Raw genomic sequence first — 26,072 nt, forward strand, 5'->3', positions numbered from 1 at the left:
CAACCGAACCATATGTTCTGGAACCTACCGATGACCCTCAGCATATCATCTTTATGCTCCGGGTCATACCTCAACTGGAAGCAATGTTTCTGTTGGAGGTCCTCGAATTTGTCCTCCAGCTCGCATAATTCCAGATACTCGATGTAGTCGACGTGGTCGCATAATTCGTGGATGAGCGTGTCGAGCTTCTTCTGCAGCGTTGCTTGCCGACTCTTTGCTGTCTTTTTAAGCTTTTCGGCTACGAAGTGATTCATGTCTCCCGCAACGCAGATCTTGAGTAGATCCAGCAAAATCTGACGCATCCGTGGATTTGGCTCGAATCAGGTCGGATTCTGCACGACCTTAGCAATGTCAAACCAATTTTCGACATTGAATGAAAGCTTCAGAGATCCATTCGTCACTGACGCCACTTTCGACGATTTCAACGCGCAGAAAAGGCAGTCATGTGCCACGAATTCGGGCACACCTCAAACCCATGCAGCATGCAGGTAAGCACATTGTGCAAACATGCAGGCGACAAGGCAGCAGAGCTTGGCCGAGAAAATTGGAGTCGCTTGCAGCTGGCTCACTTTCGTCACACAGGGTTTCAGCTTACATGTTGATCCCGCCGAGTGAACCGAATTCCTCTCTTGAGGTCAGCACTGGCCGGAAACGACTCTGCAAAATTTCCGCTCTCTGTTTTGGATCGCAAAGTGAGCTTTTGGAAGACTCCTTGGTTGAAGCTTTCGTCGAAATCGCTTGACTGATGAATGACCAGCGATTAGAAGAAAGCAGCGCATGGATGAGCCGCAGTTATCCCCATAAACAATAAGTACAACCGAAAGACAGTCCACATTTGCGGTTCCCGAGAAACTGATCCTTTGGAAGACGAGGAAGGAGAAGAATTCCGTCCAGCGAACACATAGAATTGCTAGCCATAAGCGGTAATCGAACTCGTTGGGGGCGGTTAACTTGGTCGCGAAGGCCTGAAGCATCGCTTCTTGGTATTCATATCGAATTATCTCCTCTCAGCTCCTTGACTTCTTTTCCCTGAAAGAGGTGACCTTATTTCTAAAGTATAGCAGGCTGGAGAGGTCTTCAAGCACCTTCGAATTGGCGCTGATTGGTAAGTTGTACGGATTTGTACTTGATTGGAATTTCCTGTACTTTGGTACAGACGTACTTCTACATTTGGCGCCTAACGCCCTGAGGATATTGCCGCTTAACACTCTGAATTCTCATAGGTGCTTCGATTTGAGCTCCACCAGGCATTCTAGGACATGCCAAAAAAGGATGACGGAGGCGGCGCAGGACGCATTGTCAAAGTTCGTTTCGGGTCACCAAATGCGTTTGCGGGTTCATCTGCGCGACGCGACTGATCAATCCCAGGACCAAGAGATCCGTTTCGTAGCATTTTTGAGGGCACAGAGCGCGGCGTGCGCGTCTGCGGCAAATCAGAGGCCAGTTCGAAAGCCGCTGGAAAGGGGACGTCGAGCTCGACGGGCTGCGGCGGGACAGGGGCTTCGAGCTCCTGAGCACACCACTCACAGTACGCGCGCGAATCTTCTGCTGCCTTTCTCAGCGGCGTGGTTGGAGCTTCGTAGTAGCCGGGGACAATCGGAGTTATGAGAGTTGTTGAGCTCGCCACTTCCTTGTCGCAAGCGTCTTCGTTCGTCTTTGATTTCCGATGGACCAAATGCCGCAGAAGCTGCTGCGCGCGTTGCAGATAGTCGCGCGGACTTGGGACTGTTGCTTCACGGGCTTGGTCGCTTGCATCTTCTACCTTGATCCCTAATTGCGGATTCGTGTCGCGATAGCTTGCAAGAGACTCGTGCTGCCTCGTGGTCGCCATTGGTGGTATCCAATTTGTCGAACTTTGTTTGTCCGTGAGGCGACTCTGGAACCTTCCAGGCCGACGCATTGATAAGCTTCTAGAAACCGCTACAAAATTCAAGTTAGTGAATGCTTTTGTGTCAGGAAGATTCGTTTGCGCACCTTGTTGCTCGTCAAACAGCGGTCTTGGGAAACCACTGAGTGGATAAATCTCGTCTTCACCAAAGTCAAGGTGCATTTCCGTCATTGCCCATTTGCTTGACAGGTGCAACAATACTTTTGGCATTCTGAAATGCAATTGTTTCATCATGCGTCCCATGACCTGCTCATTTAAGCTGAGCTCCATCTTGGCCACCCCTGAATTCTGTTCGTTGATGACGAACGTGGGAAGTTGTCTTGACTGGTAGGACCATTTGGCGAGTAGTTGCCCCAAATCGTGAAGTTCGACGGATCCTTCTTCGAAGCGACAAAGGATGTTTCCTAAGGACGGAATTAGTCGTGGAACGCAATGGCCAAATCGTCAGTACGTACCACGAGCAACATTGTTACTGTCAATTCCCTCATCGAGCTCAAAGTAGAAACATGTGGCAACCAGACGCATGGCGATGTGTCTGTATCGCCGCTCTTGCTCCGGAACATATGCTTCATTTCGCACAAGATTCTGGAGTGGCTTCATCTGATCAACCGCGTCGAGCTGGGGAACAGTTCCTTTGAGCTCCGGATTGATGCGTATGAACCGCGTCTCTTCAGAGGAGTCAGGAAGACCAGTTAAGAACTCGTTCCAAATTCTTTCGCAATCCAAAGACGTGCTGAGAACTCCCCGCAGGATTCTAAACAGCCTTTTGGGATATTCTATTACTCCTCCTTGGCGAACTGAAGGCGAGACGGGGGATTCTTGTCGATTCATGCTCGGCGAGCTACCAGTGCCAATTGAGAGAACCATGTCCGGCGGCTCAGACGGTCGCGTCGGCCAAATAAGCTTGCGCTCCCGCTCCGCAATGGTGATTGGGTTGTTGTGATAAATTGCTCCATCGAGGTAGACTTGTTGCGAAGCTTTGTGGTCGAAAGACTTGAAATACCGGGGTGCAGCAGACGTACAACGTGCCCTGTCATTCAATGTTAGACTTTGTCGCCCACTTGAGTAGAATTACTCACGCTTCCCATATTTTGAGCTCTGCATCGGAGTCTTCCGCCCGCTGGAAGTGGTACGAGACTAAACGCTGTTAGCGCGCCCTGTCGCGGAAGGATCCTTCTGTCTTACGTTTTCCAGAAGAGGGTCTGTTATAGTTTGAAACTACGACTGGAATTCCCGTGACTGCCGACGTAGTAATCACTGCAACTTTCACGTTGGAGCTGCTTTGTTTGGCTGCACGGCGGCCACCGAAGAGATATTCGTCCTTCCCAAAAGCTTCCATCAACGCGAACTGGAAGGGCTGCGTCTCGTACATTGACTGGTAGTAGTTCTCAATGTACCAACCAATCAGCGGAAGATTGCCTCCTGTCCGGCGCGTGAAAGCCTTTTTGCACAAGGATTCAAAGCGATTGATGCAATTTTCGACCGACCACTCTTTCGCGGCCAAACCCAGAGCGATTAATCCTCCAGAGCTCGAGCCAAACCGTCAGCATTTTCACGCTCGGGCATAAAATCGACATACCTCGTTCCGACAATGAGGTCGAAAAAGCGTTGGATGGGCAACTTCCCGCCCAAGGCTTGCTCGATCTGCCAGAGTACTTCGAGTTCGATGATTCCCCTCACGCCGCCGCTTCAGAACTAGTCAGTCGACCCCGATACCAGGAAGACAGATGACTTACCCGTCCAAACTCAGAATGCGGACGCCGGCAGCCTTGGGTTTCAAGGCGATTTTGTGGGACCAAGAGGGTTGAATATGATTGCTGCAGAGGGGACAAGCCTGGATTGTCAACTCATTTTTGCCTGACACATTACCATATGTCTTGACGCAAGACGTGCATATTATGTGTCCGCAGGGCAAGGAATGCTCCGGCATCTCGAACAAGCAGCAAAAACAGGCAGTATGGCTTATGAAGTTGCAGCCGGCATCTTTTTGCGCGCATCGGCGATAGAAGTGCGCCAAGATTTGTCTCTGGTGAATTTGCGCAGCGGCTTCCTTCTCGTCATTCCCATGCTTTTTCTCCGCGTCGAGTGTTTCCCAAAGCTCTGTGAGAACAAAGTAGACTTGAGATTTGAACTGCTGATGATAAGTGTGGAATGAGAATTGCGAAACAAAGTCGCCGGCAGCCAGAACCCTGCCATCTCCGGTCTGGTGCCCTTTTGAATGTCCGCTGCGCACATTGACGCAACGTGCGCCACTGGTTGCAACATACTCGCAAGGCCAGTGGATATTGCAAAAGGCCTCCAAGGCACTGTCTAGCTGTTCAATGTACTGCGGGAATATCGTGTCGACCCGACCTACACAAATCGTCAGCGACAAGCCAATCTTGGGAGGTTCCGTGCGATCAAACCTTTCTTATTGGTGCGCGTCACGTCAAACATGATCGCAGACGCGACCACATATCTGATTTCGTCGAAAATTTGTTTGGCATTTGCCTTGTCGCGCCACAATTCTGCCATCTTGAGAGCCAATTTGAGTATGTTTCCTCCAAAGCTAAACGGAATCGGGCTGTGCAATCGCGATGCCTGGACAAAGTCGAAAGGTTTGTACAACTCGCGGGCAAAATGGTCGAACGCGCATTCGAGGTAGCACTGGAACTCATTCACGTTGAGGAGCATGCGCAAGTCTGCTCTCTGGTGACAAGCTGCCAGACAGGCTTCGCGGATGGCGTTGTGCAAAGTCCCAACCTGCCGCTGGATGAGTTGCGGCCGTCCTTGCTTTGGGATTCGGATGACCTAGATCTGTCAGACTTGCAGTCAGTAGGTGCGCTCGCTCGGCTCACCTGAATCGAGCCGTAATAGCAAAGCATCAGCTGTTCCACGGTCTCAATATTTCTGTCGCGCTCCAGCCAGTACTGCGCTGCTTGTTTGAAAGTGTGATTCTGGTCGACTGTCTTTGCAAGTGATTTTAGCATATCGGCTGTTGCTGCTTCTGTTTCCCATAGTGATTCGTTGATGTTGTAGTCTTCGGCGTTGAGAGCGAGAATGGCATGAGGAAGGACCGGCTGGTTTGACGAGGTTTCTAGAGCTGCTGCAGCCCAAGCAACAAGCTTCTCCAAAACGTTCTCGACGACGCTTCATACTATCAGTATATGCAGTTTGGGGATTGCGGCATTCGTACCGATGATTCTTCAAAACGAACACCACAACGTCTGAAAATGTGTAGAGTAGACGGGGGTAGAGCTGGGCGACAGCAGCTTCTCTACTGGAGCAATCCCAAGTGATTTCTCTGGAAGAAAGAGGAAATGTGTGGTTTGATCCAATGCCCCCTTCTGCGTCGTTGACAAGGAATTTTGTTTTCATTATGGCACTCACTGGCGGCCGTGAACCTCCTGTCAGACCTTCACAGTCGGCAAAAAGAATGGGATCGTCTTGATGTTCTGTCGAAGGGTCGCAATACAAATGAACATCTGATGATGTTGGGTCAAGAACGCCCGATTCGCCCACAACGGGTGTAGGGTGAGCAGCAACATCGGCCTTGCTCGCTTGAAGGTCAATTAGCAATTTGACAAGAGTACTCTTTCCATGACCAGTCTCTCCAATAAAGGACACTAAACTGGGAGTCCGTTGATCGATGGGTGGGCGATAATCCCGATCCTGGGGGCGCGTGTTTCCAGACTTGATCGCCGATGCCTTAGTGCTTCTCATGAGGTCCGAAAACCTACCATAGTCTTGGAAAGTCGCACGGCCAAAATCTGGACGCTGGATACCAAACCAAGCAGTCTGAGTGTCGTCCAGATGCAGCTTTTGCCTGAGCCGGGGATTTGTTGGTGGATTCAAGGTCCTAATCACTTTCATGGCGATCTCTGCTCTTGTCTTCTCGTGCGGTATCCCTCCAAACGCAAGGCGGCCCCTTTTGTGGGCAAGCTGTTGGTTCCAACATGCAGTACAAAAGACAAAGTTGCACACATTGCAGTAGCTGAGGTCGCAGCCGGTCGCATTGCAACTTTCGCAACTGTCGCCACATTCTTCTGACCCTCCGTTGCCAACGGTTTGCTTGTCCGAAAATTCTTGATCTTGGCGACTTGTTCCTCCGGCAGGCAGCGCTACATCGATATCAAGCAGGCTATTCTGACGTTGGATAGTGTTGAATGCTCCACTATTCGAGATCAGCTGTGTTTATGTTGTCCATTTCCAAGCCACTTACACTTGCGGAATGAATTCCGCATTTTCGGGACCATCAAAATCAATCAAGTTCACATTTATCCCACTTGTATCCAATTTTTGCAGATCTTTCCAAGGGTTTGGGTCGCCTGCCATTCTGAAGGATCGTTGGAGGAATAGGCAAGCAATGCTGATAATAACGAAAGACGAACAACGAGTGGCGGTCAGGCCAGTAAAGAAGACACAGCATTATGTAGCAATGGACCCATCAAGCAGAGAATTGGGGGCCTCAAGTGGGGGCTGGTTTCTGTCTTCGCCTCAGGTAGGAGGTAGGTGATGCGTACAAATGGCGATTGGCCTCTCAGAGCGACATGGTCAATATTAAACCAGCCAAGGCTGACGGGCTCTCTTTTTCATGGTAGGCGTCAGTAGTGGGATGTTGCATCGAGGAGGCTGACTATCGCGGCGCAGCTTGATCGCCCTATTTCTTCCCAAGCCATGCAGACACTCGGCTGCCTAGACTGCTGTGTCACCAGTAGAGCGCCATTCTCCTGGTGCTCCAACACAAGGCACTGCCACTTGCGGCCCTTAATTCGATGCGTTTGAGAATAGAACCGAGTGCAGCAATGTTCTGAATACTGCGAGATCAATGGCCCCGGAGAAATAGAAAGAAGATTGCAAAGTTGTTCATAGAGAATGCCAGGAGGAAGAGGTCCATAATTTCGATTTTGTCTGTGTCGGCTGCACCTAAGGAACGTCAGCTGAAAAGACGCATAGACCCTGAGGATGTTTGCACTTGTTCAGCCTCCTAGGTGGTGCCATTCCACAGGCAAAATCCAAGTGTTGCATAGTGACGTTCGCTTGCCTTGTCATAAGGCTGATGGCAAGTTAAGCCGGCTTAACTGTGGTGTATGGAACTGGAGCAGCTAGAGAGTTGGACGAGAAGTTTGATGGCATAAAGGGTGTTGGAAGAAATGACACCTCCCGATTCAAGCTTTCGTAATGGATGACAGCTGCCTAAGCGCACTTGTGGAGACGGATTGCCGCTCCCTAGGTACAGCCATACTGGCAGATGACTGCTCCATAGGTGCGGCTACACTGGCAGACGACTGCTCCCTAGGCGCGGCTATGATGGCGGCAACCGTTCCATCGCGCAGGTCTCGTTTCTTTCTGCACCCGCTGTCATGGTTAATCTTTCTTTCCTAGTCTTGCCGGTGTGTTCCGATGTAGATGTTGTAAAATGAATTAAAGCTCCATTCCTAGATCCAAATATACCTGGCCTAGGAGTCTCCCTGGTGTTCTCCGAGCTGTATTGGATGGCCAAATTCGAATCTCGTAGTAAATATCGTTGAAACTTCTTTGCAGACCACGAACCGGTCGCATTCCAGTAGCGCGGTCCAGATCGCTGTTGGTAGTTAAGCGAGCATCATGTCCCCACACTCCAAGCTACATGACTTCGGTGTGATTTTTACCCAACTCATCTACCTTGAGCAAGCCCTTTGCAACCTCTTTTCCCAATGCTCGAAAGTCATCGCCGCACGACCGCTTTATCATTGTGCAATATACCGCAAGCGAGACAGTGCCCGGATTTCAGCGAACGAGTCCCTCGAAACGATGCATCGAAGCGACACACCCTTAGGACTGGACTGATGCTGCGATTGGGTCCCTGACCAAAGTTACGCGCACAATGAACAAGGGCGGCATATCGAGCGATGAAGATGCTTCGAAGGGAACTGGGGATTGCAGGGGTTGGTGGTGAGTCGGTTTGTCGGTTGTGGGCGGCAATGGCAGGCGCGACCCTCATGTGTCTACGTTTGCCTCCGGTCAATCCCACGACGGCATTTCTGGTGATGGGGACCCTTCAAGAATAGACTTTATATATTGCAAAATCAACCATTTCTTTCGCCTTCGGGCATTTGGTCTTATTGAAACGATACAGAGAAGATTGTACGTAAGCCCCAATCTTACAATACGTCCATTCACTAATGAATCTACAGAGCATGGCCCCTGCACTAAGGATGACACGCTACAGTAAAGAGTGCTTCAAGTTTTTTTTTAAGCTTTTGCGGTAAAACTTTTGTTCTGAAACAGCTTAGTCATGAGGAAGTCAAGAAAAGTCAAGGTTGTGTGTTCGATTCTTGCACGCGGCAACTAAAAACCTAAGCATTCCGTCTTGAACAATTCGCGGTATGGCCTGATGGAAAACTTGTGTCTAGCAGGAAAAGACCCTGAAGCTTTTTGCTTCCACTTCTTTAAACCAGCCGAACAACACGAGTACTAGAAGCACTGTAGACCAACAGCAACAAGCTATGTAGGTTTACACTGCTGTTCATTGGCCTGGGCGGCCATAGGTTGCGCGTTTGAATCTCGAGTGCAGTACAAGGAAGCAAGTAGAAGAAAAGTAATCAGATACTGAGCACTGCCTATTCGGGCAAGCAATTACTACTTAAGTCACCCACTGCGTCTAGTGCGCCACGCCCCTCACGTCGACCACGAGGTCACTACACCAGCTTCAGGTCAAGCGTACACTTAATTAGGCAGGGGTGTCCAGCATCTGAAAAAGGGGGGTCAGTAACCTCGCGGTCCATTAATAAGAAGCTACCAACCCACGCCTACTCCTAAACAAGCTTGTGGACGTCCTCGAAAGTCCGCAGCCAAGGAAGACGCATCGCGAGAAGAAACTCAAGAGCATGAACAGGCACCGGAATACGGCTCGACGTCTCGAAGAAACGGCCAACAGTCGATTCCTAACGTCCGCCTCGCCCATTCATCTCTTCGTAATACCCCTGGAGTGTATTCGCCTCGTCAGTCGCTTATCTAAGAATCGAGTTTGGCGTCATGCTCTAGCAAAAGCATAATTCATGGTGTAGCCGGGCCATCCTTCTTCATTCAATGCCACACCACTACTCATCTCAAAACGATCGTTTACAAGCTCCAATCTCTCAATTCCATCGCTGTCGACCCTTCTACTCCTCAAAAAATCAACTAAACTCGGCTGCCACGGTCGCACTCAGCCGGGCTCAGGGTCGAAAACAATCGTATGCAGACTCGGATCTCCCTTCCATCACCAGCACTGCCGAGTCTTCGACTACACCACCCTTCGCCTGCGACCGTAGCGAACGGCTATTGTCAACATCATCTTCAACTTGGCTCTACTCAGATCTGAAAACGATCTTCCGCAGGCCCAGGCCACCCTACCATCATAACCACTTGAACCTTCAACTCTTCTCCAACGTCGGCCGCATCCAGCTGCTACTACCGGACACATGCCTCCAGCAACATCTGCAGGATCTTCACCTCCAGGTCAGTCACAGTCTCTCCATCTATCATGCTCTACTCTGGCCTGTAGAACTGACCCATTGGTGATGGCAGCCGACGAGCCCGGAAAGGAGCCCGGCAATGAGCCCGCCAAAAAGATGTCGACGTTACCACCTGAACTTTGTCTGATGATTGCAGAGGAGTCAATCGACGACAACCACTTCGGACGGGCTGTACGGCTCAGAGGTGATGAGATGGAGGAAGAGTACCCTCTCCTCCGAGTGTCCAAAGCTTGGCGCTTTTACCAGATGGAGGCTCTCGCTAAGAATTTCATACTTGAGGCTGAAATCCAGCCAGACTCTGTCATGATTGGTTGGATTAGTCTCCCGCTCAACGGTGTTCAGGGAATCAACCAGGGATCGGCTGGCCACCTGTTGCGCTATGCGAGAGAATTGGAGGTCACCGTCTCCGCCGCATTCAATCCGTCCGGCAACTCTCATAACGAGTCGCTGCTGGGCTGCCTCAGCATCATTGACGCCCTTGCCCAACACGGAAAGCTCGTCCACGTCATGCTTGACTTTGAGTACCTCGGCACGGGCGCGCCCCCGACATGGGACGAACGCGCTCGGACAATGAAAAGATACGTGTCTCTCTGGGGCTTGCTCGAGGGATTTTTCTTCATGTTCCGAACGCGGAACCAAGAATTCCATGACTGGTTCGACGAGTTTTCCCACAGGAGCTGTTCATACGAGCATCACCCAGAGCTATACCGGACAAAACATGTTCGATGCACCCACGATGGTCTCCCAACAGATGCCAAGGCACTGTGCTCAGTCATGAACTTGCAGCAGAGCCTCAGAGAAGCCGGCCATGAAGCTAGAGCTCAAGACCTGGACCATGTTATTGTCAACCTGACGCGCTCTGTCATGTCCTTTCGCCGTTTCGATTGAACTTGATGCAGCCTCCGCAAAACGACATGCTTTCTGATGTACAGTGCGAATGCTACCCTCCTAAACGGGTTTGACTTTGATGCGATTCGCTTTCAATGGGAGTGAGAAAAAGATTTCGAACAACATCATATTCTGGTGGAAGCGCCAGCGGATGCAGCAGTCAAGTTGTTGATATTGGCCTGAGCAAGATCTTGATCGAGACCTCGGCCGTCGTCGTCTCTTTGCAGGTGGGTCGGAAGTTGTAAATTGTTCTCGCCTTGGTATGAGCTCCATTTGAGAGCACGTACAAACTCCTCCGAGTTCAATGCATGTCGCTCAATGCGCGGCCAGGCGCGCGAAGACGACATGATGCCGTCACCAGCCCAGACGATTGGTAGCACGATCGAATTCAATAGGTCAGTGCCAGACGGGGCTCGAGTTTGTTCCTGTAGGACCCTGTTCCAGTTGTCGAGGACCGCCTGGCCCTGAGGGTCGGCGGGGCATCGGAGCGCGCTCGAGGTGTCAACTTTGGTGAAAATGCGATTTTTCGATGTCCGTTGTCTTCATACAGACGGGTGAATGGACTTGAAAGTAGTTCAGGACCGTCGGCGGATCGAGTGATACGTGCTAATGAGGTACTTATACAAGCGACATTACTCGCTTTCGAAAAGCTTCTGCTCCAGCAGACGGATGTTTGTTCCGTCGTAGTCAGAGATGGATTTGCCACGGAGAACGTAGGACCTGGTTGGCATAAGAGCGTGGTAAGATGTGCTGGAGCAACTGTTGCTGGCTCTCGTCAGGGAGTTTGAAAATGTAGGCTCACTGACATCAGCAACGAGAGAGACGTGAATTTCCAACAGTCCCAAATCACGGAGGGGTGTCAAGATCTTGAATGCTCCTGGAGCGCTCCGGTGATGGTGAATGACTGCTCCCTGGGCGTGTCCACGGCGTACTTGGCGGCGACGAGCTGTTTTCCGCTCCATGTGTACTGAGCTAAAGCCGCCTTCTCACTCGATTCCAGCGCCCACATTTTCAGCAGGCCCGACTTCGAAAAATGATTGTAAAAGTCCGAAATCCAATTTGGCATCAGGGATGCCGGACAGACAATTAGATGGGGCTTGAACGGAGCAACATTAGCATCGAGGACCCTTTTGACTTCAGCCTCCAAGAATGCAAGACTGCATGCCGTCCTGCCACATCCGGTACCGAGTCCAAGGATGGCGCCGTTGAGTTTCGTGTTGTGCCTCATTCGAGACAGCCACTCGACGCTGATGATTGGCGTCGGAGTCGGCTCGAACGGGTCCAGGGAGAAGCCTGTTTGCCGTTGCGGCGATTCGGCCGTGATACCATGGAACCTACCACATGCCTGCTCGTAGGAGAACTCTTCCAAGACTGAGTGGTGTTCGGACCTTGGTGCGCGTAGGTCACTGTCATCAGGCAGCTCGAGGTTGTCGGAATCATCAGTCTGCTTTGCTTCCAAGAGGTCGTCGGGAGGAAGCTCAAAAGACTCAGTTTCCGACTGGTCTTGCGCACCCAGCTGGTAAATCTCGTCGGGCTTCGATGGCAGGTTTTCCCTCGTGCGCAGGAAGGCGGGTGAAATGGGAAGCAGACCTCTCTTGAAAGCATCGTCGGATATTTCTTCCAGAAGCTTACTCGACCTCTCGCGTTTTAGGCGAGGTATGTTCATAGCTTGACCAAGGTCGCCCTGACATTTGTCATATCCATGGTGCTGCGCAAGCAGCAACGTGTCGTCCGACTCCTCTGTTGGAACACATCCAACTGCAAGGATTCGTCGGGTCGCGGCATTCAGGTCGAAGAAGGTCGACCTATCTGCGAAGGAGCCATGTATAACGGCATCGCTCGTGACGGTGTGCGCCGTACCCGCCAAGGCCTCCTCGACCTCGTAGCTTCTGCCGGTGGTGAGTTCAGAGCCGTCTGCGAACACGACAAGAAGTGTGTTGCCCGTCTTTGCGATCTCAGTCCGGGTGTCTTTGCCATTGTTGTCGTCATTGTCGTCGTCGCGGCCGTCGTTCTCCAGGTTGTCGAGCAGGATACGGTCGAGTATTGAACAGGAATCCAAATTGACGGGGTGCAGAAGGGTGTTGAGACATCGCGATGGCGCAAACAGAAAGAACGAAAGAAGACCTTGACGTGGGGATCAAGCTCATGGTTTACTCTGGAAACAGTGCGAAGACAATACGAATAGAAATACTTTGAGTGACAACTTTGCAAAATGGGTGCAGAACGAAATGATAATTTCTGGCGCGGTGAACGAATGCTCCTTAGGCGCAACTGTAGCAGCGGACGACAGCTCCCTAGACGCAGCCGTTATGTCAAAGCCCACTGCGCGCAGCGTGCCAATTCTCTTGCCAACAGATGATGGCGGAGAGCTTCCCACAGACGCCAGCGGACGGGGAGAAACCACCGAGAATGTGCATGTCTAACGCCGAGCACAGGTGCAGGAAATGGGGAGAGTCAAAGTCCGCTTGCTTTGTAAGGCCGGTGTGGTTTGTCAGCCGAAACCCAGTGGGGCCACAACCACACAGGCGCTCGGGAAATGTCAAACGATCTTCCCGCTACTGTGGGGAGGGGTTTCACAGGGGGAAAACTTGGAGAAGGATTCAATGTTTGCGTCTCGAAGTCGCATGCATCGAATGGATTTCTCAGCGGACAAGGAGCGGCATGTCGGATTTTGCAGACGTGGAGACATCTTGCGATGGATTTAGTCAGCGTGCGGGCATTAGTCGTGGCACAGCAGCTGATTGTGTCGAGGGGGCCGTCTCATGTTTGGCCAACGAGTGATGCTGCTGGATGTACAGTGTTCTTCGTCAAAGCGTTAGGCCATACTCCACTCGGCAGGCGGAAAGACAACTGACCGCTTGAACGCCCCGTCGGCAACCAAGCCTCCCGGATTCAAGAGTCGAACAATGTCGAACATGTCAGAAGGTGGCTATAAAGGAGCAGTCAAAAGCATCATTGCGGTAACAGATTCTCTTCGTCCAAACCTTCCTTGACACTTATACCTCCATCTCATACGACTACGAGCAAAATGGGTAGCGTTGCTCCTTTCGGAAAGCTTTACAGTTACAATCCCTCCCCCAGAGTTAGCAGGGTATGTCAGGCCAGAAATTTGGAGAGGGTTGCCATCTGATGGATGCAGATTCTCGCCGTCGCCAAACTCAATGGCCTCGAGATCGACATTCCCGCCGACTTCAAGATGGGCGAGACCAACAAGACGCCCGAGTTTCTCGCCAAATGGCCCGCGGGCAAGGTGCCCTCTTTTGAAGACGCCGACGGCAACCCCATTGCGGACTCGGACGCCATTGCGCAGTACGTCGCCGAGTCAGGCCCCAAGGCGTCGCAGCTGCTCGGCGAGACGGCGCTGGAACGCGCGCGCGTGAGGCAGTGGATTTGCTACAGCGAGGGCGACATTTTCGTGCCCTTCACCCCCCTAATTGTCTGGCGCTTCGGCATCCGCCCGTACGACGAAAAGGTGGAGAATGACGGCGTTGCGACGATTGCAAAGGGACTTGCTGTGCTCGAGAGGCACTTCAAGGGCGGCAGGCAGTGGGTTGCGACGGACAAGCTCAGCTTGGCGGATATCAGCTTGGCCAGCTCTCTTCTCTGGCCGTTTGCGCACGTCGTTGATGAGAAGCAGAGGAGCGAGTGCCCCAGTGTTATGAGCTGGTTCGAGAGGGTGCTGGCCGTGCCCGAGGTCAGGGAGGCTTTTGGCGAGCCCAAGTACATTGATGCCAGGAAAGTTCCCCAGTAGAGCTGATTGAGAAGAACATCGATTGTTGAAATAAAATGAATGCTGTTGTGGTGAAGTCGAAATTATGTCTACGTAATCCGAAGGGCACCAGCCTCATGCTCCCCGTGGGCGGACCTGCATAGCGGCGGGCAGCAGCCGCAGCCAACCCACGACGGGATAGATAAGAGATCTTATCTCCGAATCCCGGTGCTGGGTCTGAGGTGGGATGTTGTCCGGGTGGATACCACTGATTTCACTCTGTTGAATTACCCCTCCATCATTACGCGGCAGGTCTACACCTCTACGACACCGTTGCCAGCCTCCCGGTCATCCTCATCACCTTTCACCATCATCATGGGCTCCGACGCCGCGCTGCCCGAGGGCGTCATGTCCCTCCTCGATACGTAAGTAGCGGCGCAACGAATTCGAACAAACCTTGACGTTGGGACAGCGATCTCTACAAACTGACGATGCAATGTTGCGTCCTCAAGTACTTTCCCGACGTCCACGTCACCTACAGCTTCACCAACCGGACTCCTCAAATGCGCTTCACCCGCGCAGCATATCGCTGGCTAAAAACGCAGATTGACAAACTTGCCAACATCACCCTCTCTCCCGACGAGAAGCGCTACCTCGAGACGACGTGCAACTACCTCACCAAGCCGTACATTGACTACCTATCCAAGTTTCGATTCCACCCCGACCGGCAGATTCAGCTTTCGTTCCAGGCGGATGACGACACGGGCGCAGACGATGACGTGGGCGATCTGGGACTTCATACGGAAGGATTGTGGGTGGAGACGATCTTGTATGAGATTCCGCTGCTGGCCCTTATCAGTGAGGCGTACTTCAAGTTCTGCGACAAGGACTGGAACTATGACGGGCAACTAGAAAAGGCGCGCCACAAGGGCGCTCAACTTCTCAAGAATGGGTGCATCTTTTCCGAGTTTGGAAGCAGGAGGCGGCGGGACTACCACACGCAAGACACTGTGCTCCAGGGCTTGCTACAGGCTGCCAAGGAGGGGCGGGACAAGGGGTACGAAGGCAAGCTGTCGGGCACGAGCAACGTCCATTTTGCCATGAAGTACGGCATCCCTCCGGTGGGAACAGTTGCGCATGAATGGTTCATGGGCATCGCGGCCATCACAAACGACTATGAGCAGGCCAACGAGACGGCGTTGCGGTATTGGGTTGGTACCTTTGGCGAGGGCGTGCTCGGCATCGCCCTGACCGACACGTTTGGTACGCCAGCGTTCCTGCGTGCCTTTAGCAAGCGCATACCCGCCTACACTGCTGCCGAGCAGGGTGCAGCAACCACGAGTGCATCATCAGGCGCGACAGAAGCCTGCGACACCGACACCCAACCACCGATTGCGGCACCCGCGGATGAGCAGAGGAACACGAAGGATCTGCCGTCCTATGCGCGCGTCTTTACCGGAGTGCGGCAGGATTCGGGCGATCCGAGGGGCTTCATAAAGACGATGCGAGAGTTTTACGACGGCCAGGGCATCAAAGAGATGAAGGTGATTGTGTTTTCCGATTCGCTCAACATCAAGCTGTGCTTGGAGTACAAGAAGCTGGCCGAGGCAGAGGGCTTCCAGCCGACATTTGGCGTCGGGACTTTTTTGACCAGTAAGTGCCGCGTTTGAGGATGTGGAAAGTGGGCTGACAGGTCTGGCGCAGACGATTATGAGCGCGTGTCGACGGGGCAAAAGTCGGTGCCGCTGAACATTGTCATCAAGATCGCATCGGCGGAGGGCAGGCCGGCCGTCAAGATCAGCGACAACATTGGAAAGAACACAGGCGACAAGGACAAGGTGGCGGAAGTGAAGCGGCGGCTAGGGTACGTAGAGAAGACGTGGGAGGGGGGCGACGAGCGGACGCGATGGGGCAATTCAGCGTAGGAGCAGAGTGCATGTGGGAGTGAGTAGAGTGGGCGGTTAGGAGTGATTGATTGTGGATGGTTGGTTGGTTGGTTTGGTTGGTTTGGATGGTGTTGCGGGTGACGGGCGGGGAGCCAAAATTAGGGGCATCCCGGTCCTTGGCCTTGTGTGGCACGGGCACCCATCACCTGATCTGGACTGGACTGGACTGGACTGGACTGGACTGGACTTGACTTGGCTTGACTTGACTTGACTGGGGCCGGGGGCGACATGGAGCCGGAGCCAGGGGCTTCCTTCTGTTCCTGCCTACCTGCCTACCTACCTGACAGCCTGAGGCAGGCAGTGCCTTGAGTTTCGCCGTCTCTCCCTCCCGCAGCAGTCAAACCAACCAACCAACCAACCAGCCAACCAACCATTCAACAGAGAACCAACAGTCCAATTCAGTCGCTCTTTAGCACCTCAGCCGCACCACCCTCTTTCGTCCGGCGCATCATCCGCCCACACTCCTTCCCTTCCCGTCATCACTGCTGCCGGTGCCGTGCTGCCTCCAAGCCTGGCCTGACTGACTACCTAGCCGCACAAAACCGTCCTAATACCATACCTGCCTCACAACCTCCCGCCGGCTTCTTCTATCCAGCATGAGTGTAAGCTCTACCAACCACCGACCGCCGCCATTTATTTCCTCGCGTTCCCCCGCCCTTTTCGCACAACTAACGACATGTCTCAGTACGGCGGATACAACCAACAAGGCGGCGGCTACGGCCAGTCCAACCCCTACGGCGAGAATGCTGGCTACGGCGCCCAGAATGGCTACAGCAACCGTACAGTGCCCAGTTCTTTGATTCGTGCCAAAACCGTCGACTAATAGCGTAGCCTTCACAGAACCCGACTACGAGATGCAAGCCATGAACGGGCAGCAAGCCCCGGACCCCAACGCCATTCTGAACGAGTGCCAGCAAATCGACCGCGCCCTCGACCAAATCGACTCGCAGCTCGAGCAGCTGCAGCGCCTCCACAAGTCGGCCGTCAACGAACCCCTCGTCTACAAGAACCAGATCGACTCGCTCAACAATGACATTATGACGGGCAATCGCGGGCTGGTGGATCGCATGCGCAAAATCAAGGGTCTGCCCGAGAGCGGCAATCCGCGCAACAAGCCGCAGGTCGGCCGCGTGGACCGCCGGCTCAAAGCCACCATCAACAAGTTTCAGGAGGTCGAGAGCAGGTTCCGCAAGGACCTGCAAGAAAGCCAGGCCCGCCAGTACAGAATCGTCAGACCCGACGCTACCGAGGAAGAGGTTCGCAATGCGGTTGAGGATCCCAATGCGCAGATTTTCCAACAAGCGGTACGTCTTCCCGCCCGTTTTTCCAACGGCCATTGCCCGAGGTCCACGTGCGCTAACGTAGCTCCGCGACACAGTTGATGCAAAGCGATCGTCGTGGCCAGGCACAGTCGGCGCTCCGGGCCGTCGAGGGCCGTCACCTTGAGATTCAGAAGATTGAGCAGCAGATGATTGAGCTGGCCCAGCTCTTCCAGGACCTCGAACAGATTGTCGTCCAGCAGGAGCCCTTGATTGAAAACATTGAACAAAAGGGCGAGGAAGTGCGCGAGAATGTCGAAAAGGCCAACGACGAGATTGGCCAGGCCATCACCAGCGCCCGCTCGCGCAACCGCAAAAAGTGGTACTGCCTAGGAATCTGCAGTAAGCATCACCGCCAAGCCAATACCTCCTTGCATGCTGACTCGGCTCATAGTCCTGCTCATCATCATCATTGCCATCATCATTGGTGTTGTCGTCTACACAAACAGCAAGAAGTAATCGCTTGCATTTCTGGTACGTGTCCTGCGTTCATCCCAACCACCCAATAACCTAGATCCGCTAACTCGACCTTAAAGGCGCGGCCCGCCCGTTGCAGTCCGCTCGTTTTCCCGATACAGTTACTCTATACCCAACCGAACGCCAGACTGGCATTTGTAGTACTAACCCTGACTGCGCGCACGCAAGCCAAGGAAAATCACCAAGAAAAGTTGCACCGATGATCTGTGGTCGGGATCATCATCTCGAAGACGTTTATGCATCATGTGGATACACTGTCCACATGGCCAAGTGTACAATGCGGGGCGCGCAGAGCTGTTGCGTGCTCTTCCGTCCCATTGGTCTGGATTCCAGCAGGCTTTTGTGTGGCTGGATTTCCCTTTCGCCCCTGCGTCGACCGACGAGGTCGCGTCGAGGTCGTTGTTTGTAGATGGAGTCTCGTCCTAGTCTTTCTTTCCCGTCCCAGTTTCATTGATCTTCCCTTGGTCTGGCTGCTCAGCGTCACGTCTGGCATGGCATTTTGGCTGCGTGCATACACTCGGCATTGTGTATCCCTTTGTTCTCGTTTTTCTTCTCTCATATGTCGCTCTTCCTCGTAGGCGTAATGCGCTGTGCCTGGCTCTGACCGGGCGGCGCCTCGAGGAAGTGGCGTGCGTGTACATGACGCTTCTTGATCCCATGGGACATTGCTCGATGGCATTCTTGTAGTCTTTGAAATCCTTTATTGTTTCTCCCTTTTCCTTCAATTTGCTCGGGTCTTTGGCGTTTGGACGTGGGCGCTAGAGGAACCACTGTTTCCTTGTTGAGTCGAGTTGTATACACATGGCACTTTTCCTTTCCGATACTGTGTGTCCCTCGTGTGTGCTTTTAGCATCGTGTCTGTCGCCCTTGGATTGGCCGCCATTTGACAGCTGCTACTACAGCGTTGGCGGCGGCGGCGACGATTGAGACCTGCCTCTCCATCCCTCAGCGTAGCGAGCGCCCAACGCCGTGTTTTATCTCTCTGACGCCGTTGGTGGACATGCATGGTGCTTCAGATCAGCTTGGCTGCAACGAGCCGAGGACGACAACACACCTATTTGCAAAGTAAGCGACTCCAACCTCTCATCTCGCAATACTGTATCTGACATTGCCTACCTGACACACATTTGGTTACAGACGCAGGCGCTGCAGTTGCCCACACGTCTAAAAGACTCCACCAGAAATCGCTAGGCGCCGGCAACCCGATCGCTGCTCCACCTATCCTCTACTCTTGCATCTGTTACCCTCCAAGCAAACGACAGCTCCCCCGAGACCGACAGCGCCGTCTCTTTGCTCTCTCCCCCACGCGCCAGACTGGTGAATGATGACAGCGACGAGAGCTGGACTGAGATCTTCCCCCCCCCCCCCCCCCCCCCCCCCCAAGCTGCCGCCTCGATGCGCAGGACTTGTCCTGATGCGTCTGACGCACGGCTGCTCCTTGAGTCCTCGCACATCTGAGTCTCTTCTTTCTCGACGATATTGGAGTGGTGGGTGGGTGGTTAGTCGTATGAATGCTGCCGGTCACCACATTTTAACCTTTATGCCCGGAAGACGAATGCTCCTTGTGCGGGGACAACCTTACACTCCTGGAGCAACAATACCTGGTCGAGTTCCTATTCCGTCACGGGTGTGAGTCGGCAGTGGGGTGCTTCTTCTCACGGACGCCTCTTTGCTTCTAGCTCCTTTCTCCATCGACGTGCCTCAAACCCGACCGCTAGAGATGCGACGCCATAATGTGAGCCAAAACTGCCTGGTTGGTCAGCAACACCATGAAAGCGGTCACTCAGACGCGCTGTCAGCTTGATCCGTATTCCACGCTCTTTTCTATTTCATTCTGTTTTCGCTATCGCAATGTCTCGATACTCCTCTGCACCCCGTCGATTTACATTCCTATTCAACACTTGACTATCAAGGATGTGGTGGACGTCCATCGCCTTCCACACGAAACCCTCATTAGATTCGACATCCTCGACGGTTGGAGTTGGAGCTGGAGCCAGCGCCATCCTGTCCCTCCTTGTCCCTCTTGTCCTCCTTTTCCGCCTTTTTTTTGGCCTCTTTGTCAGTGCCGACCTTTTCCTCTGGATTGTGGCTCTCGGGGCCCTGGGCCTGCTTGGTCTCGGGCGGCGGTGTAGTATCTTTGAGACGCTCCTCGGAAGGCTCCATATGAGGATTCATGGGAAGCGAGGTCTCCTCGAGTGGCATAGTCTCCTTTGGGGGTGTGGGCTGCTTGGGAGACGTAGACGCAGGCTTCTTGTGAGTCGGCGACGTGGGCTGCGCAGGACCTGGAGTAATTGGCGCAGGCTATGTAGTTGCTGATGGTCCGCCATTGCTCTCTTCATGCAGCATTTCCTCGTCCTCTGGGTCCAAGGGGAGCTCAGGGTCCTCCCTCTCATAGGTGCTTGCCGTCGTGGGCTTTTGGTACTTAGGCGCAACTTCGCGGAATTTGGGCGGATCGACCCACTTGGCCTCTTGCCCTTCGGCTACCATATTTCGTCATTACGTGGTGAGAAACTTGGTTGCAGTGAAGTTTACCTTGCTCTTCTCGCTCTTCTAAAGTTCGCGGCACCGGCCTCTCTGGACTGTATTCCGGATGCTCTGGCTTCGGCTTTGGTCGAGAACAACAGCGGTCGACGAGCTCACCGAGCTTCTTCTTCCACTCATCGCTTTGAGAGATGACGGGGTTGATAAGCTCAACATCAACATGGTTGCGCAGGCGGTTGATGTTCTGACAGGGGACCGGATCATCAAACGATGGAGGCTCGCGGGGGCACTGATGGAGTTCAATGTCCTGGACGAGGTTTCTCAGATCCTTTTGAGCCGCGTCGTGCGCCTCTTTCTTCCTCTTATCCAGTCCCGTCTGCCTCCGGGGACCCGCGTCGTGTATGATGACGTCGATGAAATGGTTCAAGTTGTCGATGTCCACTTTTTCAACGACGCCATGGATGTCGTACTCCGACTTCGGGTTTTCAGACATCTTAATCTGCGTGTAAGGCCAGACCGTGATGTGTCTGATCGGGTGGTGCGTGGTGTCGCTCACCAAGGTTGAACAGCAGTTGAAGACTGTGGAGAGGAGCGGTCGGAGGGTGCTTTCACACAGCAGAAGATCGAGAAGGCGTCGTGTGAAAGACCTGCCGCCCCTTCCTCAGTCACAGCCTTGCGCCAGACTCGGCGCACACAAAACACGGCCTCCTCAAAAACTTGGATACTTTCTGTCTCAGAGTCGTCTCTCATCAACATCCAACCCCCACATTGATGCTTTGACACTGCTACACGTCTCTATGGCTGACGCAAGTCAAGACAACATCAAGAGAGAGCCTGAGACGAACCGGCCAAAGAGAAAATCAAGGGCGAAGATTCGGAGACCTCTGAAGAGGACGAACTCCCAACAGAAGGCAAGTCAGCCCTCAATCTCAAAGGCGCCTGCCGACTCCCTCTCAATAGGTCGGGTATCCTTGCATTGCGAGTGACCGCGAGCCGATTGAGGACGGCAAGTCGGAGGCGTCCGAAGATAATGATCCCATGGAGGAAGACTTCCTCACGATGGCCGCTGAAGGATGAACAGGTGCTGGGTGATGTCCGCAACTGTAAGGAATACCACGAGAACTGCGGTCGCCGTGCCGCCGCTTTCGAAGAGATCACGGACAGATACGTCAGTGGTGGCATTGAACGCTCTATCTCTTTAGGTCCAAGGTGACTGTTTCCTAGGAGGACATCTCAACGCCCCCAAACCAGCGCGAGATCGACTTGTCTGAGAACGCGCCGCTGGACGACGAAGCCACCTCCGACAACCACTCCTACATTCCCTGCCTCAAAGGCACATACGTTGTCACGGGTTCTGTTGACGGCGTTGACGCATACACGGAGCTGAGCCCGGAGGAAGTCGAGCGTCGCAACCAAGCCGCCTTTAACGATGCCGAGCCCGTGGACTTCAATGAGTGATTGCGCGGCGTGCCAGAGAGCTCGTGAATCGCATCTTGGAGCGAAGTTGCTGACGTCAACCCACTCTCGATCATCGAGAGATGGAGAAAGCAGCACCTCCATGCCAGAGAAGTTCAAACCAGATCGAAACGCTCTCACGAGCACATCGACAACAGCGTGCATCGTCCGGAAGTGCCGTCTCTCTCGTGGTTCGCGCGAAGCATCATCTGGTCCTTGCAATCGTATTTTCGTATCGCAAAATTATCCGTTGGTTATTTGGTGCCCTCGACGTTTTTTTCAATGCCCTGGTTTGCCTGTCGATCCCATTCAATGATCAACACCAGCCAAGCACTATTGGAGCACGGACTGCAGGTAAAAATTGTCAATTATTGGGTGCATAGTATGGAACGGTAAAAGAATTATTCGCGGTTAAATCTCAGCTGGTTATTTTGATCGCGGCGAAGCATTAAAGCATAGAAAATAAGAGGAGAATAAGGTTTTGGAACTAGAGTGTTGTGAGTGTGGTAGGAGTATTATTTTCGCTGCCATCAACAGTGCGTCCGGAGGCGCTGTTGCGCAAGGCAAAATTAAAGCCTGGCCACTCAGTGCCCTTGACTATTTTCAATATCCCAGCTGACCATAAAAAGGTTTCGATTGAGGAAGGAAGACATTTGGATTGTGGAGGAGAGTTCAAGGTTATCGAGCAGATCAGCTGTTGAACAGCGGTAGCGGCAATCGGCTATTTGCACCATTGGTCGGCAAGTGGTAGACAAGTGAATTTATCTGATTGAGGAGGAAGAAAGGCAACTTCTCAAAATCGAAATTAAATGGACCACTAACTCTATACAATTGAACGCTTTCCAAGTGCTCTTGATCTGGCCAACTAGCTACTCTCCGTCACTCAGGACGTGGCAAAATCCGACTCGTTTCTAGGGCGGTGAGACAGACTACTGAACCAACATGTCGCGCAATCCCGTAACCTTGACGTGATTCTGTCCCAGCGCAAACTTGATCGCAGACTGGACAGTCTGTTTGAGGACGTCGACGCTTGGGGCGTTCACGGCAGCATCCGAGATGAATCGGAGGGCGCTATCCATTTCGGACTTGTCTGCAAAGCCCTCACTCTTCTGCTGCACCTGATGCGACAGGGTAATTACGTCTCTCACGAACTTTTTGACGGTGCCCACGGACGCATCCATGTCGCCGCGGTCCGGGGACGGGATCGCCTCGAGGGCCTTGTCGATTGCTATGACAAGCGTCTCAAGCTTGTTCTCGATCGTCCTTGTTTTGGAAAGCATTGAGGCGATGGCGTGCCTTGCAATGGTATTTATGGCGAGTTTCGCAGTCTCGGCGTCGGTGGCGTTGACGAGGAACTGGTTGACCTCCTGAATCGTTCCTTCGAGTATGACGGTGCCAACGGAGTCTTTGATCTGTTCATCCAACTCGCTCGCTTTCGTCAAGATGACCAGAACTCGTCGCTTGACGGCCTGGAGGGGAGAATGTCCATCGTCTTGGGTGCCCAGCGTCGTTTTCACATCAAGAAAGACTTTGCAATATTCCAGCGCTGTCATGAAAATGTCGCCGATAGTGTCCTGGTTGGCGTCATCCATCTCTCTAAGCTTCCGGATGCTGACTCTGAGGACGGGCTCGACAAGGTGTACATCCAAGACCAGTTTCTCTGCCACTATCTTCTTTTTCATCACCGAGATTTCCTCCGGTTTGAGAGTCTAGTCCTTCGGCTTGTCCTTGTTCCATTGCATGGCCATGGAGGCGGAGTCTTGGTCGTTCCAGTCGTCCTGATCGTTATCTACGAAGGTGTGCAGTACTCCAAGGATGCTGGTCTCGTCCGTCTTGAGATGGCCGCTGGCCTGGCCTCCCGGGCTGGAAGCTGCCTTGGGAGGCATGGTGGTCTGATTGAAGCACCAGGTTAGCCAAAATCAATATGACGCCTGTCTCTGTTGGACCTTATTGGATATCGCGAGTAGTTTGTCTGCCGACCGGTAACACAAGAGACGGTGTAGCGTTGCGCACTCGGTGGTTGGTACAGAAGCTTTGTCTGAGACCACGATCGATGCGCCCAAGAAGATGTAAGATTCGGGAAGGAAGCCGACGTCGTAGTTGAGGAAAGTGGGCGTGGATGGCGTTCGACCGCCGACGAGGACATAGGTCGACCACTGCCACGGGCAACAGGACAAAGGCGTCAGATGTGGTGCAGGCTGTGGAAGTAGCCTGGATGGTGTGCACCTGAGCCGGAAGTGTGCCCATGTACCTGCCTTAGGATGCCTCCCGCTATATCAGGGTGCCACCAGATCATAGAGGCACATGACACCCGTCGCGACAGACTTCTCGCACGTCTGGGTCTTGCGATCGACATCACCTCCTCTCTGCTTGCCAAACCCTATAACTTTTCCTACCTCATCCAGCGCTCAACAACACCATGGCCGCGCCAAAGAGACAACTGTGATCTTAAAGCTGACTAAATGATCACAATGGAATTCGCGAGGACCATGTTGGCGCAGCTTTTTATGACTGGACGATTTTACCGGGATTTGCGGGGCACAGGTAGACGCAGCTAAGTTTGTATGGGTAGTTGGTGGCAATGGAGCCTGCGAGGTACACGTAGAAGCGGAAATTATGGCCGAAGATGGGGGCACATTGCGGTTGGATCCGTTGGTATTGGGGACTTCGAGGTTGTGATGAGTGTTACTGGTCGACCCCACCAAGCACTACTGAAGCATGGAACACAGGTAAAAACTATCAATTATCGTGTACGTGGTTTGGAAAGATGGAAGATTCGTTGGCGGGAGTGGTCTCTTTCAAAGCATGGAAAAGAGGAGAAAAACGAGGTTTTGGAACCGGGGTATCCCAAAGTTAGGAGCATTACTTTCGCCGTCATCGACGGTGGGTCCAGAGGGGCTGTTGCGCAAAGTCATCAGCTCTATCTATGATCTTGCACAAAATCTCAACAACGCTGGAGGTGGTCAGTACCCCTCTGCTTCAGGCAGGTTGTATCCGTCGGGAATCTCGAGGTCAGTGCCGTAGTACATGGGCAGAGACGAATCTTTCCAAGTCTCGACGATAGAGGGGTGGACTTGACGGCCGGCGTATTCGGTGTTGACGTTGGGGGCGATGAAGGAGCGGTTCTTGCCCGAAATGTCGTTGAAGTATCCGGGGTAAGAGTAGTTGAAAAAGTGCTGGTCAAGCGACGTTGCTCCGGACCACTCGCGGAGCGTGTCGCCAGTCTTTTCGGCCACGAGAGAAAAGACGTTTGCGCCCACGTCAAAACGACCGAGTGTGTCAAGACCCCAGTTTGCCTCGACGGTGGCAATCTCGGAGTAGTGGTCGTAAAAGTTGGAGTCGGTGGTGCCGACGAGCTCTGCCGGAACGGCGTCGCCGAGGAGAATTGCGAGGACGCGGTTTTGGATTGTGTACGTCTCGTTCTCATCAAAGGTCACGAGGACAAGCGTGTTCTTCATGAACTTGGTGTTGTTCAAAAGGGGCTCGAGAAAAGTACGGGTCCAGGTACCGGCAACAGTGACAGACGAGTCGTGGCCATCAGAAGCTACGCCTGTTAGCGGAAAATAGCCTTTTGTTCTGGAGAACATACTCATGTTTGGTGTAATGAACATCCATTGAGGGAGTGCATCGGCTTCCAAGTCTTCCCAAAACAAGGTGGTGTTTTTGATTTTTGCCAGTCTTTCCTCCTGTAGGTTGATGTTTTCGAAGCTCACTGCGGTTGAAATCAACACCAGGCTTCAACAGGTCTTTGGGTCCTTACCGGCAGGGTTGTGCTTGCGAACATAGTCGTTGGCACCATTTACCTGGTTCAGATACTCGAACCCTGTGAATCCCGTGTAGGGCTACGCATGTCAGCACAGGATCCCAGTCGTTGATTTGATTGGCTTACCATGTCCTCCTGATACTCGCCCCAGCTGATGCCCTTGGCTTCGAGAAGGTCTAGCACAGTCGAAACGTTTGAGGGAAAGTTGGAAAGATCATCGTGACTGAAAATCAGTCAGACTTCGGAAATATTTGGCAGTATTGTTGACCCACTTCATGCCTTGGTAGTCACCAGAAATTGCAGCGAGGTAGTTTGGCTGACTGGGATGGGTGACGGCATGGTAACTGTCGAGAGTAATGCCCTTGGCCGCGAGCCATGCAAGGTTGGCTGATGAATGCTGTCAGATTTGTTTGCAAGTGGTTGGAGCATCGAGGCATACGGTCACCAACAGCCTTGTCGTAGTCGGTGTTTTCAAGCCAAATGATGGCGATGCGATCGAAAGCCTTGCCAGGAACCCAGGAGGAGTTGCGAGGGTGCAGACGGTTGGATCTAGGGATATGGGGAAGTGCTCCAACGCCAACAAGGGCGGTCAGGGCTAAAAGACAGGCGACAGAAAAGGACGGCATGCTGAGTGTGTTGTTGAGCGAGAGTTGCTGGAGGACAAAGTC

General features: G+C 53.0%; 9 protein-coding genes across 9 annotated transcripts; 4 read left to right on the forward strand and 5 right to left on the reverse strand.

The window, feature by feature from the left end:
• Nucleotides 1-2,245: 2,245 nt before the first annotated feature.
• On the reverse strand, nucleotides 2,246-6,336 carry IWZ02DRAFT_295347 (uncharacterized protein). The gene is made up of 9 exons (XM_066763852.1): nucleotides 6,090-6,336; nucleotides 5,064-6,041; nucleotides 4,726-5,017; nucleotides 4,294-4,678; nucleotides 3,625-4,240; nucleotides 3,468-3,575; nucleotides 3,074-3,417; nucleotides 2,968-3,025; nucleotides 2,246-2,918 (listed from the first exon to the last, which is right to left on the reverse strand). The coding sequence occupies exons 1-9, from the start codon at nucleotides 6,200-6,202 to the stop codon at nucleotides 2,333-2,335; spliced, it is 3,480 nt and encodes a 1,159-aa protein (XP_066621722.1). The 5' UTR covers nucleotides 6,203-6,336; the 3' UTR covers nucleotides 2,246-2,332.
• A 2,727-nt stretch (nucleotides 6,337-9,063) lies between these two features.
• IWZ02DRAFT_295458 (uncharacterized protein) lies at nucleotides 9,064-10,317 on the forward strand. Its single transcript, XM_066763853.1, has one exon. The coding sequence runs from the start codon at nucleotides 9,313-9,315 to the stop codon at nucleotides 10,252-10,254; it is 942 nt and encodes a 313-aa protein (XP_066621723.1). The 5' UTR covers nucleotides 9,064-9,312; the 3' UTR covers nucleotides 10,255-10,317.
• Nucleotides 10,318-11,113: 796 nt separating this feature from the next.
• Nucleotides 11,114-12,671, reverse strand: IWZ02DRAFT_434037 (uncharacterized protein; the record flags this gene model as incomplete). Its single annotated transcript, XM_066766335.1, has 3 exons — nucleotides 11,114-12,378; nucleotides 12,409-12,576; nucleotides 12,632-12,671. The coding sequence occupies 3 exons, from the start codon at nucleotides 12,669-12,671 to the stop codon at nucleotides 11,114-11,116; spliced, it is 1,473 nt and encodes a 490-aa protein (XP_066621724.1).
• Nucleotides 12,672-12,792: 121 nt separating this feature from the next.
• Nucleotides 12,793-14,061, forward strand: IWZ02DRAFT_454376 (glutathione S-transferase). Its single transcript, XM_066767714.1, has 2 exons — nucleotides 12,793-13,345; nucleotides 13,394-14,061. The coding sequence occupies exons 1-2, from the start codon at nucleotides 13,283-13,285 to the stop codon at nucleotides 14,003-14,005; spliced, it is 675 nt and encodes a 224-aa protein (XP_066621725.1). The 5' UTR covers nucleotides 12,793-13,282; the 3' UTR covers nucleotides 14,006-14,061.
• Nucleotides 14,062-14,338: 277 nt separating this feature from the next.
• On the forward strand, nucleotides 14,339-15,888 carry IWZ02DRAFT_379438 (nicotinate phosphoribosyltransferase; the record flags this gene model as incomplete). Its single annotated transcript, XM_066765040.1, has 3 exons — nucleotides 14,339-14,388; nucleotides 14,436-15,616; nucleotides 15,668-15,888. 3 exons carry the CDS (start codon nucleotides 14,339-14,341, stop codon nucleotides 15,886-15,888), a joined length of 1,452 nt encoding a protein of 483 aa, XP_066621726.1.
• A 697-nt stretch (nucleotides 15,889-16,585) lies between these two features.
• IWZ02DRAFT_470222 (t-SNARE) lies at nucleotides 16,586-17,687 on the forward strand (the record flags this gene model as incomplete). Its single annotated transcript, XM_066768781.1, has 4 exons — nucleotides 16,586-16,688; nucleotides 16,741-17,213; nucleotides 17,288-17,570; nucleotides 17,623-17,687. 4 exons carry the CDS (start codon nucleotides 16,586-16,588, stop codon nucleotides 17,685-17,687), a joined length of 924 nt encoding a protein of 307 aa, XP_066621727.1.
• Nucleotides 17,688-19,658: 1,971 nt separating this feature from the next.
• IWZ02DRAFT_434041 (uncharacterized protein) lies at nucleotides 19,659-20,679 on the reverse strand (the record flags this gene model as incomplete). Its single annotated transcript, XM_066766336.1, has 2 exons — nucleotides 19,659-19,987; nucleotides 20,238-20,679. The coding sequence occupies 2 exons, from the start codon at nucleotides 20,677-20,679 to the stop codon at nucleotides 19,659-19,661; spliced, it is 771 nt and encodes a 256-aa protein (XP_066621728.1).
• A 1,509-nt stretch (nucleotides 20,680-22,188) lies between these two features.
• IWZ02DRAFT_295579 (uncharacterized protein) lies at nucleotides 22,189-23,455 on the reverse strand. The gene has a single exon (XM_066763854.1). It carries the CDS (start codon nucleotides 23,321-23,323, stop codon nucleotides 22,571-22,573), a length of 753 nt encoding a protein of 250 aa, XP_066621729.1. The 5' UTR covers nucleotides 23,324-23,455; the 3' UTR covers nucleotides 22,189-22,570.
• A 1,149-nt stretch (nucleotides 23,456-24,604) lies between these two features.
• On the reverse strand, nucleotides 24,605-26,030 carry IWZ02DRAFT_379244 (phosphoesterase family-domain-containing protein; the record flags this gene model as incomplete). The annotated part of the gene is made up of 6 exons (XM_066765032.1): nucleotides 24,605-25,185; nucleotides 25,231-25,353; nucleotides 25,402-25,483; nucleotides 25,531-25,627; nucleotides 25,677-25,791; nucleotides 25,844-26,030. 6 exons carry the CDS (start codon nucleotides 26,028-26,030, stop codon nucleotides 24,605-24,607), a joined length of 1,185 nt encoding a protein of 394 aa, XP_066621730.1.
• Nucleotides 26,031-26,072: the final 42 nt, after the last annotated feature.

Source organism: Phyllosticta citriasiana, assembly GCF_038021145.1.
Source record: "Phyllosticta citriasiana strain CBS 120426 chromosome Unknown IWZ02scaffold_8, whole genome shotgun sequence".
NCBI classification, from domain to species: domain Eukaryota; kingdom Fungi; phylum Ascomycota; class Dothideomycetes; order Botryosphaeriales; family Phyllostictaceae; genus Phyllosticta; species Phyllosticta citriasiana.

Bases quoted from the DNA above. Each gene is read 5' to 3' on its own strand.
- IWZ02DRAFT_295347 (XM_066763852.1), bottom strand. From the start codon at position 6,202: ATGGCAGGCGACCCAAACCCTTGGAAAGATCTGCAAAAATTGGATACA. The intron at 5,018-5,063 runs GTACGAATGCCG...GATAGTATGAAG, and splicing joins TTCGTTTTGAAGAATCATCG to CGTCGTCGAGAACGTTTTGG. The intron at 4,679-4,725 runs GTGAGCCGAGCG...TGACAGATCTAG, and splicing joins GCTATTACGGCTCGATTCAG to GTCATCCGAATCCCAAAGCA.
- IWZ02DRAFT_295458 (XM_066763853.1), top strand. From the start codon at position 9,313: ATGCCTCCAGCAACATCTGCAGGATCTTCACCTCCAGGTCAGTCACAG.
- IWZ02DRAFT_454376 (XM_066767714.1), top strand. From the start codon at position 13,283: ATGGGTAGCGTTGCTCCTTTCGGAAAGCTTTACAGTTACAATCCCTCC. The intron at 13,346-13,393 runs GTATGTCAGGCC...TGATGGATGCAG, and splicing joins CCTCCCCCAGAGTTAGCAGG to ATTCTCGCCGTCGCCAAACT.
- IWZ02DRAFT_295579 (XM_066763854.1), bottom strand. From the start codon at position 23,323: ATGAAAAAGAAGATAGTGGCAGAGAAACTGGTCTTGGATGTACACCTT.